Source organism: Microplitis demolitor, chromosome 7 (assembly GCF_026212275.2).
Source record: "Microplitis demolitor isolate Queensland-Clemson2020A chromosome 7, iyMicDemo2.1a, whole genome shotgun sequence".
Lineage (NCBI taxonomy): Eukaryota > Metazoa > Arthropoda > Insecta > Hymenoptera > Braconidae > Microplitis > Microplitis demolitor.
Genome location: NC_068551.1, coordinates 6750120 through 6764329, shown reverse-complemented (window position 1 = coordinate 6764329; position 14210 = coordinate 6750120). Strand labels below are relative to the sequence as shown.

The window sequence follows — 14210 nt, the reverse complement described above, 5'->3', positions numbered from 1 at the left end:
ACTATGTCAAGATCGAAGTCATACCTATGTACGTGAAATTAAATTTCTTTCTGTTCAAAAAGGAGGGACAATTGGCCAATGCATGCCCATTGAATACAACTTACTTCTCAAAGAATATGGATGAAGATACACCCAGCACATCTGAGAAACTAACCTAGGAAAATCCTTTACTCGTTAATAGTGCCCTATGTCAGGAACGAAGTAGTATCTGAGCGTATCACCATCAATTCTCTGCTTGAAATGGTAGTAGAAAGCATCAAGGTTCCCCAAAAGCTTATAGTATGTAACATATATCTCCCATCTAACGACCCCATAGACCTCGCGTTGGAACCCAACAACCCCGTACTCCAGGTACCAATACCCTTTATTATCACGGGCGACTTGAACAGTGACCACCCAATCTGGAGCTCTAATAAAATAGACAACCAGGGAAAATTAGTTAAGAAAGGAAGTGATTCCTAAGATCTGATTCTACTTAATGACGGAACCGAACACACATTTCTCCATAGCTACTGGTAACACAAGTGCCATAGACTTCAGTATAAGCTCTCCCAGACAGACATCAATTAACACCATTAACTGTCTCAAGCTACTCGAAGACCTATCCAGAAACATCACCAAGGTATCAAAGCAATCTATAGCTAAGACTGCTAACACTACTCTAATAAGAAAAGTCCTATGATGGTCTGAGGACTGCAAAACAGCCATCAAGGCTGCAAAACAAACATTCTATAAATATTACAAAAAACAGTATCTGGAATTTCAGATTAACTACAAAAAACAGAGCGAAAGACAGACAAACAATTAAAAAAAACAAAGCTGAATCATGGATTTACTTCATCAAGACACTCAACTTTCAAGCTTCAACCAACTACATCTGTGTTCGTTAGAAACATCAGTAATAATAACTACAGCCAAACCTTCCTCAACCACAAGACCAAAGTAGATTCAGAAAACTCGACACATTTGCCTAATGACAAGTCCAGATACAAAGATGGGATCGACTAACAATTCTCTATAAACGGGCTCAACTGTGCAATGGGTTCATGTAAGTCCAACTCCCCAGGTCTCGATGGCATACCATGTGCTTTCTACAAACATCTCTCAAAGGATAGCAAACTCTACCTACTTGAGCTGTTCAACTCCATATAGATCTCTGTGTTTTCCAATGTGTACAGACGAGCGACAGTCATTTCTATATCTCAACCCAATAGAAACCAATAATTACCCACAAACTATCAATGACTTGCACTCACATGTACGGTATGTAAAATCATGAAGAGAATGGTTAAACAGCGTGTGAGATAGTACGTGAAAAATCATAACTTCTTATTTCATGTACAAAGTGGGTTCAGACCATACGCCTTAAAAATATTCAAAGACCAAAACAGCCAACTAGGATTCGTTTTATCTGACTTTGTCCTCACTACAAGCAAGAGAGAACATCAACGACTCTGACCCATTAATACTATGCATATAAAAAGAAATCAGACAGCCAGTACTAATAGGAAGAGACATTACACTAGCATGGATCTGACAGCCAAGAAGGTGACGTCCATCCCAACCACTTCAACTGCTAAAACTCTCTACAAAGACTACAATAGAGTTATCCACTTCCTTAAAGAAGCTTATTAAAATGCCAAGTGGTTAGAAAACAACCTGTCGCCGATTTACGCCTGCCGCGACAACATATGGCAAGCTAGCCTGCTTTGTGCTTTTAGAGCCGACCAAGTTCTCTTGACCAGGCTAACGATAGACCACATTAATAGTACCCATAACCACCTCCTCAATAAAGAATCATCGAAACAATGTCACTTCTGCCTACCTTTCCCGCCAACCATATACCACTGGTAAACAGAATGCCCAAACCTCACTCAACAATGCACTGTCAATAAACTCGCCGACACAATGCATGGATGCCTGGACCACATAAAACAACTCACTAAAGAAAAATTTTCTGACCGATAATGACATAAAACCACTTATCTAAATAACAAATATTTCTATTAACGTCAAAATTAACATTCATAAATATTATTATATATGTATAATAATGGAAAAATAGGAATAAGGAAAAAGTGTGATATTTACGGTATAATGAAGTTTATTAAAATAGAAAAACACAAACTTCATAATAGTTACAAAAGAAAAGTCTAGGCATGTCTTGCCTGATTGCTGGTTAAAAACCTTCTGCCTGACCCCGGTCAACTCTCTACATTCTTCCATCCTGCACCCTTCAACTCTGCACCTCAACCCCCACTTTCTGTACTGTCTTGACACCCCCAAGATACATATCTCAGGTCTTTCACGCTTTCTCTCACACATACACGCTCTTTTTTTCTCTCGCTCTCTAACTGTAGTTTAAAATTCTTACTTCCTGATCTCAAAATTAAAGCCTTATACTATCTTAAAAGAAAACAGACAAGCTGGAACCTTAAATAAAATTAGTATGTACCCTTTTTTATGCTACATATGTAACCGATTATTAATTTTCACATATATATGTAACTTGTTGGTTTTTAATGACCCTAGCTGTTGAAGTGATCTAAATATCAATAAAAAAAAAAAAAAACAAAAACGTCATTTTCTAAACGCTTATTGATGATGATTTAATGCGGTCGACAGATGTCGTTTCGTTGCACTCCCTGCCAATAGTAGTATAGAAACGATTGCCATTATATTATGGGAATGATTACCAATCTCTTACAGAAAAAATTACCATATTGATATAAGAACTATTACCATAATTCGATAGAAAACAATTCAATATCGTATGGACATGACCCATATAGATAACAATGATTACCATAATTTGTATGAGTACTGTTCCTATAATCGAAATATCAAAAACACCTGTTCTCATACGATATAAGAACTATTCCCATGAAATGTGTAATTGTTACTGAAAATTTCTCTCCGTGTATGCATAATTACCAAGGATGATCCTCAGAATTATTTTTTTAATTTAACTTGACAACAAGTTTAGCTTGTTGAGGTTGAGTTGACATTATAATCGCTTGTACTTATAAAGTTTAAAGCTTACGCAAGAATTTCTCATCCCATTTATTCCTGTACACGTCACTTGAGAAACTTGTGCGGAAAGTGTGTCGATCGATAGTTCGCGGAAGTTATTTACTTAAACTCTGGTATATTCTATCATTGATAATAGATAAAAGAAAAAGAGACTAAAAAATATATTTGTATATATACATACATATTAGACTGTCAGAAAAAAAAGTTTGTTTTTTTAAATTAAATACATTTCAAACGCATCAATTGCCACCTGGAGCATCAAAATCGGTTGATTAGTTCAAGAGATATCGTCGAAGAAAAAATCCTAAAATACGGTTTTTTACGAATATCACTGAAATGACTGAATTAAAAGTTTCGAAAATTTCATCAGTTCTAGGATTCAATAAAACACGTCTTTCACCACCTCGAACATCAAAATCGGCTTATTCGTTCCGGAGATATTGTCAGAGAAAGAAATGCTAAAATTCAGTTTTTCACGAATATCTTTTAAACGACTCAATTGAACGTTTCCAAAATTCAATCATTCCTAGAATTCAATAAAACTCCCCGATTGCCACCTCGAACCTAAAAAATCGGTTCACTATTCCAAAAGATATCCCTGTAATCTCCTTGACTCGTTCAAGATTTGCTCCAGAATTAATCAATATTGCCTTTACGGTAGGTGCATTATTTGTGTAGGATCTATAAATTTGATATATTTATGAGTGTATAGCGGACTAGAGGATCAGGCTATAATCCAAAAATAACCAAAGTTAAGTAACATCGACGTGAGACATTAATTCGATGGGCGACCCCTTAGTAAAATAGTAGTTAACCGATAGTTAATGTTTTTTTTTTTTTTTTTTTTTTTTTTTTTTTTTTTTTTTTTTTATATTGAATTTAACTGACATTTATATTAATGAAGACAATAAATCCTGATGTAATTACTCAGTTAATTAAAAATTTACAGATATTTTAAATGAGATTTTATGAATGACTATGTTCATTCATTCATGATTATATATACTTATATATGATTACATATGAACAGATCTGGCCAATTTTCAGATCTAATAAAATATAGAGTCATGTATAATTATGTATAATTATACAAAAATATTTTTCATCGGAAATTCAGGAGCGTACTTTTTGTACAATTTTTCGAATTTTATAAATTATTTTTTGAGCACAAAAAATCCTAGTATTCGAGTACGCAATTAGAATAATTATTTTTTCAAGGTGTTTAGTCTGTATAACAGTTTCTCACTATTTCTTCGTAACAATGAATATTCTAAGGTACGTAGTGCATAAGAATTTAGACACACCTTTTGTCAATCGAAAAAAGACGTAGAGTACTTTAGCTTGTCGTCTACAAACGGAAAGCATGAGAGGTGCTTTTATCTCATACCTGCACCGGACGTCGTGACAATGGACTGTGAAGATCACGTCGTTTCTCATGGCCAGAGGCCGTAGCTTTTCTGGATTTTCCACCCATGACAGTTAGATATTACTATATATACTGTACTCCATCTTTTTCGCGGATGAAATTACTCTTTTACGATTTTTTCTTTTTCACTACTTCTCTTCTTTTACTTCATCTTTGACTTTTCTTTCTTTCGCACTTCTTATGTCTTCCAAGTTTATGAGTAATGTTAGTAAAATAAAATTTATGTCTATGAACGTGAAAATATATTAATATTACTTTTATGAGGTAGATTTCTTTAGGAGTCGGATTATTGCAATGGATCACATGATAGAATTATCTAAGAATTCTGACACTATATGTTTTATTTTACCTAATAAAGTCAAAAAATACCATCCACTTAAAAGTTCATATTGTAAACGTCCGTTTCTGATTTTACGACTTGAAAATCGAGCGCAAAATGTAACTGATTCTACGGCCATCTATAATAACAATTCTATGTTAATTAACACTCCTCAGTCACCCAGGGCCATGTCAGAGGCCACCTAGATCAATTTTTGTTTGAATTTAGACGACAGTGAGGTAGTTCCTCTCCTCCAAAATTAACATATAAAAGGTCCAGCAAACACTTGTTCGAAGACTTAGGCCCTGGCCATCACCTAGAGTGGACTGAGGACGCTTAGCGAGGTCCTACTCTAGCACCAGGATTCATTACAATTTATATAAGTTGGGCTAACGATAAGTTCATCATATCTAGTCATTGTATACTTGGGTTCAAGCGATAGGAACATTATCCACGCATTAAATATTCTATTACTCTACATTTATAATTTTAAATTTGATTGAAAAGTTTTTCTTGTGATAAATTTCTTTTGAGAATATCCTGGTCTTTGTAAATTGGTTTGTAAAACCATAAGTGAAATTCTTAAGTGCGGTGTTGTGAGGAGTGTTTGTCAGCCAACAGCCCAAAGGAACCTGATCAATCCACGGGAAAAAGTTTACCATCGAGCCCAGGGTGTTCAACGATGCATCGACGACCTATTCCTTCAGTACGTCATACATAATTAAACCAGATAAGATTTTTAATAGTTTTTTATATACATATATTTACACCTGATAATATTCTCTCTCTTCAACGCGACATCAATTTAATACTTAATTTAGTTCTCGCGTCCAATAAATATTTGTGCGTATAATTATACAGTTGTCGCTGGACACCGAGTTCGTTAATTAATTATATATTGAAATTTCATAATAAAGGGGAAACTTTGTAGCTATTTGGGAACTTTGGTTAAATAAAGTGTAAATCTTATTGTATTTCGTATTAAATTCAATTATCACCAGTGTCTCGTAAGTTAAGTATATTTCAGCCGCGTGTCCGGTCAGGACGAGTCTACTTACACCTTGAGATCTATTTTCCCGTTTCAGAACCAGCAAGAAAATAATTGTAATTTATAATTATATTCATAATTTAAATTTGATCAATTAATTTATTTGGGAAAATTTTGTTAACTGTGGTTCGTAGCTACTGGACACGAAGTAGTCAGGGCCCACGGTTATAATATACATACATGTATATTAGGGTGCTTTAAAAAAATCGACTATTTTTTTTCGCTGACACATCTAAATACTGTTGCATACATCGAAAAGAAAATTCCCTTAAAGTTGAGTCCTTAATTTTAATTTTAAGTACTTTCGAATGCCATGTATTCACACTGAATTTAATGAGTATTTAGAGGAATTAGACCACTGAAGCTAATTGTAATATGAGAAAGTGAATAAATAGAGTAATATAATAATCATTGATTATAAAACTTGAACAGGTGTAGTTACTTATAAAGAGCGATGAATAAAAAAATGCTGGAACAATGCCGCAGATCGATGCTGACGTCAATGAATTTGAATTTTCTGATTAGCTCAGAAGGCTAAGATGGCCGCCTAGTGTAACCGAACTTTATGATTGGTGGAAAATTTAAACTATGCATAGTGAGACCGGGAAGTGCTGCCCCAAGTGGCAACACCAGTAATGATTAATAATTCAAATCTTAGCTATTACTAAACAATAAGTTACCGCGTATATTTAAATATCAATAAAATACATCCGAACTTACCAATGATGATAACTTTAAAATAGCATTGAACTTATTATCAGTTATTGACACATAATTATAACATTTTTTGAAGTACTTTTGGACAATAACAAACTTAATGTACAGTTTTTCAATAAAAAATAAACGCACGTTTCAATATAAGGCACCGTAACCTCAAATACTTCCAATATTGTAAATAATAAGCACTCGCGACAATACGCATGCGCGTGCTGTAGTCGCCACGGAGTTGAAGGAAGTTACTATAGTAACGAACCTGCAGGTTCGAGCCCAGCAGTGACCGGGATTTTTTCATTAATTAAAATCATTTATAATTCCTCTAAGTGACGTTTCGAATATATCAGGTTACATTTCGGATTGAATTGAAATTATCTTTTTTTTTTCGCAATTTAATATTTTTTTAATGGGGATCCCCGGGAAAAAAAAGGTTCAGATTTGATCATATATAATTATATATGATCAGATCTCGCTAGATAGAGACAATTTAAAGATCTGACCAGATCTACTTTGTCAGATCTGATCAGATATAATTATATGTGGTCAGATCTAAACCTTTTCACCCGGGTAATACCAACTATCAAAAGTTTATGGTGTTTTTTTATCTTAAAATAACTATACAGTAATTATAATTATAAATAATTAATTTTTTAATATATATATAACAATGTCCAATTGCTCACAATTAAATATCGACAACACGACCAGTAAAAAAAACAGTGTTACTGTTTGCAATAAGAAAGAAGAATGGATGATCAGCATAAAACGAAACTTTTTCTAACGATGGAGAGCTGCGTTTCATTCTGTGGTTGTAATTTGATTCTGCAAAAATAATTTCGTTACGTTTAAATTAATAATTATTATTGTATCATAATTACAGAGATTTATGTCAAAATATTATATCATTTCTTACTAATAATAGCTGCAGTTTCGGTATATTCTTCGTTTACGTAGATCGTTACTTGTTGAGTTACCTTATCCATTTTTAGCCCGGAACTTAGTTTTGAGATCCCGGAAAAGTCAGCGACTTTTTGGAATGCAATTTTCATTCCTAATTTAGGAAGCATATCTTCTAAATTGATTGTATTGTTAATTCTGAATTTTGGCAGTGACAAATCCACTTGATGTAATTTACCGTTAAGCTCAGCAAGTTGTAATTTGTGTATTTTTTTTTCAATAGTATCAAGCCCATTGATTTTTTTTGGTAGAATGATAATCATTCTCATTAAATCATCATCATAATAATTCTTTTAACGATTAGAAATGCAAAAAAAAAAAATAATAATAATAAAGTTTATAATTGAATTAATTTAAAAGAAATCTTATTATACCTCGTAATCTAGTATAACAAATGTTGCATCAATGTCAGGAAGAACACCATATGGTGTTTGAATAAGTTGATTCATCATGGGTACTTCTTTGGAATTTATATCATTAAGATGGAAATTCTTTAAGCGAGTATTTGTTTTCTCAAACGTTGAATCCCAAACTCCCGTAAAAACTAACGCATTGATGAGAACAAGCATATTTGCTGAAATGTTATTTTGTAGATTTAATATAATGCAACAAATTTTCGGAGTAATTCGGATGAAATTTGATGCCATCAGATGGACAATGGCGTAATTTTAAGATCAAGATCACAAGAGTTGGTTTTGCGTCTTGTGTTCCTTTCCCTTCCTATCTCCGAATATTATCATGCCGTGGGAAAACTCGAAACAATTCATGGTTATTTAAGTATTTATTGAACCTTCAAGTAAATTGGATGTAATTTTTTAAATTAGGTTAAAGAGTGAATGTACAATGGATCATTTTTTATATATTTAATGTTCATCGAGTGAAGTTAACTCCCATGGTGAGATTATTTTAATATTAAAACTCTGGGTCCGAGTTCATACGGAGTAATACTTTTTAACTTCCATCAAGAAAATCGAGAATTAAAAAAAAAGGGAACCCAAGTAAAAATGAAAGGAGGCATGGACTAGCGCCTCGCTAGCGTCGCTAGAAATCATTGCCAACGATAGATGACAAACGAGGCGACCCTCGTTTATTTTTACTAGGAAAGTTATTGGATTCGGTCCGATTTTCGAAAATCGAATTTCAAACAAATCTTGACGTTTTGAGGTTCTAGGAAGCTATTCCGACTAATTTCAAGATGATGTCCGAGTGCATATATGTATGTATGTATGTATGTATGTATGTATGTATGTATGTATGTATGTATGTATGTATGTATGTATGTATGTATGTATGTATGTATGTATGTATGTATGTATGTATGTATGTATGTGAGTACTTACACACGTACGTATGTATGTAAAAATCTGTAACTGTTCAGAGATATTCCAAAAATAAAATTTAAAAAAAAATATTTTTTTGGATAACTTGTAATATGCTCGATGGATTGATTCCAAAATCAACTAGGCTCTGAAACTTTATAAGCCGCGTCAAATGCCACCCCAAACATCGAAATCGGTTCATTCGTTCAAGAGAAACCGTTGTCGAAAGAATTAAAAAAAAAACTTTTTTAGTATTTTCGAAATTTCTGGAAAACGACTTGATAAATCAATCTTAAAATCTGATCAGCAGTGGAACTCAATAAAACGCGTCGATTGCCACCTTAACCGTCTCCATTGGCTACTTCGTTCGAGAAATATCGTTAAAGAAAAAAAGGTAAAATACGTTTTTTTTCGAAAACAAAGTCATACAACAGTATTTTCGAGCTCGAAGAGCTCAAAAACGTATTCACAACAATTTTTCGAGCTAAAAATGCTCGAAAACAGCGAGAAGTTTTGGAGCTGGCCCGCAGGGTCAACTGATCGATCGATATTTTTTACACACACACATTTTTGCAAAGTCAATTATTGATAATTCATAATATAATTATTTGTACCTTTTCTAAAACATAGAACCTCATTTGAACCTCTACAGTGCTGAAGCGCAAATAAACGCAACATAGAAGCCTAATGAGATTCGATACTACGTTCATTTGCAGCTTAAATTTGAGGTTGAAATTGAGGTTCAATTTTTCTACCTAGATATAGATTAGTACTTTTTAGAAAAACTTACCAGGCTTTATGATATCTGTTATACGATGATGAGTTTGTTCCACCCACCAATTATTTATTTTTGTCGCAGTATTGGTAGAACTTAAAAAATCAACACTCTTTATTGACGATTCAAAGGTTGTATTTATGAAATTCATAAAATGTGGGTCGATTTCTATATTTTTTGCCGCATATATTTTATGTGTCAATTGAACTTCTGATGAGTCGATTAACTGAGCAAATTAATGCTAGGTATTAGAATATTAGATATAAAAAGTTAGATGTTATAGTAATAAGACGTTTCATTTAATAACTTACGTCAAGCATTTTAATCAAAGACTTTATGCCCATTTCGTACGTAATGTTCTTAGTATCGATATGTAACACTGAATTCATTTCTTCGGCATTGTCACCCCGTGCACCATGAGCTGCCATCATAAGTACCATTGCTGCACTTAATGGCGATGAAATAAAACTTCCATTTGTATTTTTTGCAATCACCTTTTTAGACAAATAATATATACTTGTGTAAATTATATAATTATTCCCACGGAATCTATTATTTCTATAGATTTATATTTCCTTTTTTTAGTAAACCATTTGATTACCTCATGTAATTCGAAGGAAAATTGATTAATGCTGGTTGAAATATCCAGAATAGCCTGCATTTCATCATCATCAATGATTTCTATAATAAAATTTGTACTGTACAAAATATCGTTCTGTGAACCATATTGTGAATTATTTTGTTCAATAATTGTGATTACTGAAAATTTATCGAAACTGGTCGAATAATACTCGTTTAGACTGAGTCTTGGCTCTTTTGTCACTTGCCAAGCTTTGGCAGCTATAGCCTAGGCTTTGTTCGATAGTTTACTTTTTTTTATGCCGGGCCCCGGGGACTGACTATTCGTCCAAGCTTCAGCCTAGGTTAAAATTTTATTTAACAACAATATATAGGGGGGGGGGGGGGAATACAGGGTACTTAAGGAAATACTAAAATTTCGAGGACTCAAAAACGCTAAATCTTTTAGTAGATTTCATAGAAATCTAACTATTGTATTCTTTAGTAAATTTATGAAACTGATAGAATCCATATTATTACTGTGTAACACTTTTAAAATCATGATCTTTCAATTCAAGTGTCTATATTCAATTTGGTTTTATTTACAGTGTATATTACTGATTTCAAGTATGACACTTAGATCTATCATAATTGAAATTTTAACCTAAATTATTTTATTTAGTTTCGTATTAACTATTAATTCTATAGTAAAGAACATAGAATACTTTTTCGTAGATAATTTTTTTCTCTTTAACTTCAATTTTCGCGATTCAACTTATCATTCCGATAATTTTTTCAATTTTGTAATTTCAATTCTTAAATACTTTTGCATTTAACTTAAAATTTTTTGTTGTATAACCTTGAGAATATTCGAGAATGTTAAAAAAAAAATTTATTCGGTTATTAATGTTTGTTTGAAAGGATGAAATAATTAAATAATGAAAAATCTACTTCCATTTCAGCTGCCGAATAGCCTTTTTTTCTTTTTTTTCTAATGATATTCAAAATAAATAGAGAAAAATTTTCAGTTGCCTGATCTTCGTAACAGATTTTCGTTACATCGGATAAAATTAATTTATAAAAAAAAATAATTAATTTAATTTAATTAATAAATATTACGGGGACGTAACAGGTGCGATCATCTTCAGTTCATCACCCTTAAAGATACTGTACTATCATTATAAATATTTTGTTTAGTTATGTACCTCAGTTTTTATAAGTTATGAAAAAAAATTGTACTGTACTCTTAAGTTTACTCATGTTTTTAAAATATTCGACAGACTTTAACAAAGACATCATAAAATTCAAAATTCGGAAATTTATGACAGACAAATTAAAATAGTTGACATTGTCAAATGATCCCTTTAATGACCTAGACGAACCTTCGACACAAACGGACAAATTTTTTACAACCCATCTGTTTATCAGATGGCGACCAGATTTTCGATTTAACAATCTTCTCACATTTAGTTTAAACAACCCTTTTTTTTAAATAAATAATACCCTTTCCAGAATCCTCTTATTTAACAACAATTCCCCAACTCCGGTAATTTTGCACCAATCAAAAACGGAAATACCCTTCCCGAAACGGCACTCTTTGACTGATGATAGCTTGCCCGGGTCGAAATATTTGGACTGATTTTAGTCTAAGTGCACTGCATTTGGACTAATTGGTCTGTATTTAAACTAGTTGATCTGTTTTTGGTCTTTTATAAAAATTTTAAGCTGTATTGATCTGCTGTTTTAAAAAAACAATTGCGATACAGAAGGACAAAACTAGATTAATTCTGGAACTTAGAAAAATTTTTGTTCTGAAATTGTGCAAGGACAAAACTAGATTAAATCGTGGACTTATAATAATTTCATTTATGTCTAGAAAAAATTTATATAAGGTATTCTAAGGTCTAGAATGGATTTTTTTTTGTTTACTATTTATTTAGTGTCTATTGTTTAAAAATGGCGGCAGTTAATGATTATCTGACAGCTATATTTTTTAGTTGTCTTGATAGAATATTAATAATATTTACCGAAAGTAGTAAAATTGGGGTTAAAATCTCAACAAAAATTTCTTTAATTCACTAAATAAAATCGAAAAATATTCTGACATTAAAAACCGTATCGAAATATTCCTCTGTGACATTGTAATACGAAATAGCAACAGCACGTTTCAAATATCAAGAAAATTTAAATAATCCTCTATATCTAGATAATCCCGAATCACTTCCCATGAGCAGTAAGTTTAATTGAACTTTATTCATTCTTGTTATTTTTAATAAATCATGTAGTAATTAATTTTGTCCATAAATGGAAATGATAATTTTTTTTCTTAATTATTTGTTGAATTCAAATTTATTGCTTTTATATAACGCTTTTAATGAAGCAAAGAATTGAAAAAAAATTTTGTCACGTAATTTTTTTTTTTTAATTAAGATTACTCAGTGTCGCACAATCTTTGAGTTCCTTAGGATAATTCATTTTTTAATGGCAAGGTTTTTCACCAATTATTCTTTAAATTAAGATTTTCTTTCATTTTGAATATAAACTTATAATAATAAATTTCTGTATTTATAAAAATATCTAACAGATGATGATAAGGAATTGAATAAGTTGGAGGTAGAAGAAGCCAGAGAAAAATAGTTGATCATTCTCAGAATGTATGTTCAAAGAGAGTCTCAGTTAATAGGGTGCACTATCAGAAGAAAAGAAGGAGGATAAAGTTAAATTTTTTTAAAGTAATATCTATATGTTAATTGAGGCTAATTTATTTATTTAAATATTATTTTATTTCAATGTGCAAAAAAATATCAAACTTTCATTAATTTTTTTCTTTATATTATTTATCATTATAATTATAACAAAAAAATTTTAATCTGTTTTTGATCGAATATAGATCAAAATCAGACTAAAAATAATTGACAGAAAAAGTCTGATTTTGATCTAGATTAAAACAAAAACAGACTAAAAACAATTGACAGAAAAAGTCTGATTTTGATCGAAATAAGAATAAAAACAGACCAAAAATTATTGAAAATAAATCTGAAAATAGTCTAAATAAGGAATAGTAAGGGCAAAACTAGATTAAAATTTACATATTAATTAAATATAAATAAAAAATAAAATTGAATAAAAATAACTTAAAATTTTTAGTTGATTAAAAACAGATCAAATTTTTCGACCCGGGTGACTTAAAAATTGAACAAGCAGTTACTGACGAAACCTCTGACCACGCTCGCTGAGCGTCTTATACCTGACCGTTACCGACCTTTATACCGATCAAATTATTGTAAAAGTATAGTCAGTTCTCAATTTAATAAATCATTACAAAACGAAATATTTGTGATCTTTTTAATTAAAAATCACAAACTTCTTGTTAAATTAGTACCAAATTAATTTGCAAGAAAACATGTTTAAGGCTTAAAAATTTAAGATATCTTTGTAAATTTATTATGTGTCTCTATGAGATAAATTTTCAATAACATTTAGTAAAAAACTTACTAGGAGAAACTGTTGTAGTGCTGTCATTCGCTACTGAAGCCATCTGAGAAGAAATTTTTGGAGTAACAGTTGTTTTTAGGACAGTAGGACTAGTAGTAGTAGTAGTAGTAGTAGTAGTGGTAGTAGTAGTAGTAGTAGTAGAAGTAGTAGTTGTAGCAGTAGTAGTTTTACAATTTCTGTTTGTTATCCAATCCCAAAACTTATTGTTTGATACACATGCCTTAATTATAAACCATTAATATTTTAATATAGCAATTAAACTTTGCATTTTCAAAATATTTATACTTACTTCAGGTCCACTCTTCGATGGCAGAATTATTAAAACAATTAAAATTATTAAAAAAGTAGATAGTTTCATTTTGAAAATTGTTTTAGGTTTAAATAAGCACTCCTAAATAAATTCTGCCATTAAATACAACGTATTTATGTATCTTACCAAATTTATATTCACGGATGTTAATTGAGAATGACGCACGATAAATAATTACTTATCAACTTTTGATAAAATTCTTTGCTTTATATGATACGGATTCGGCTCAATTAATTATTTATTTATTTTTACTCTT

The 14210-nt window shown here is 31.4% G+C and overlaps 1 protein-coding gene across 1 annotated transcript; it reads right to left on the bottom strand.

The window, feature by feature from the left end:
• Nucleotides 1-6748: 6748 nt before the first annotated feature.
• On the bottom strand, nucleotides 6749-14130 carry LOC103571451 (serine protease inhibitor 42Dd). The gene is made up of 8 exons (XM_008549617.3): nucleotides 13934-14130; nucleotides 13645-13864; nucleotides 10193-10272; nucleotides 9903-10085; nucleotides 9607-9817; nucleotides 7872-8071; nucleotides 7454-7787; nucleotides 6749-7362 (listed from the first exon to the last, which is right to left on the bottom strand). The coding sequence occupies exons 1-8, from the start codon at nucleotides 14000-14002 to the stop codon at nucleotides 7226-7228; spliced, it is 1434 nt and encodes a 477-aa protein (XP_008547839.1). The 5' UTR covers nucleotides 14003-14130; the 3' UTR covers nucleotides 6749-7225.
• Between the last annotated feature and the right edge of the window lie 80 nt (nucleotides 14131-14210).

Coding starts and splice junctions, on each gene's coding strand:
- LOC103571451 (XM_008549617.3), bottom strand. CDS start 14,002: ATGAAACTATCTACTTTTTTAATAATTTTAATTGTTTTAATAATTCTG. Junction 8,072..9,606: donor AACAGATATCATAAAGCCTG/GTAAGTTTTTCT, acceptor ATAACATTTCAG/CAAATATGCTTGTTCTCATC. Junction 7,363..7,453: donor CGAAACTGCAGCTATTATTA/GTAAGAAATGAT, acceptor TTATTTTTGCAG/AATCAAATTACAACCACAGA.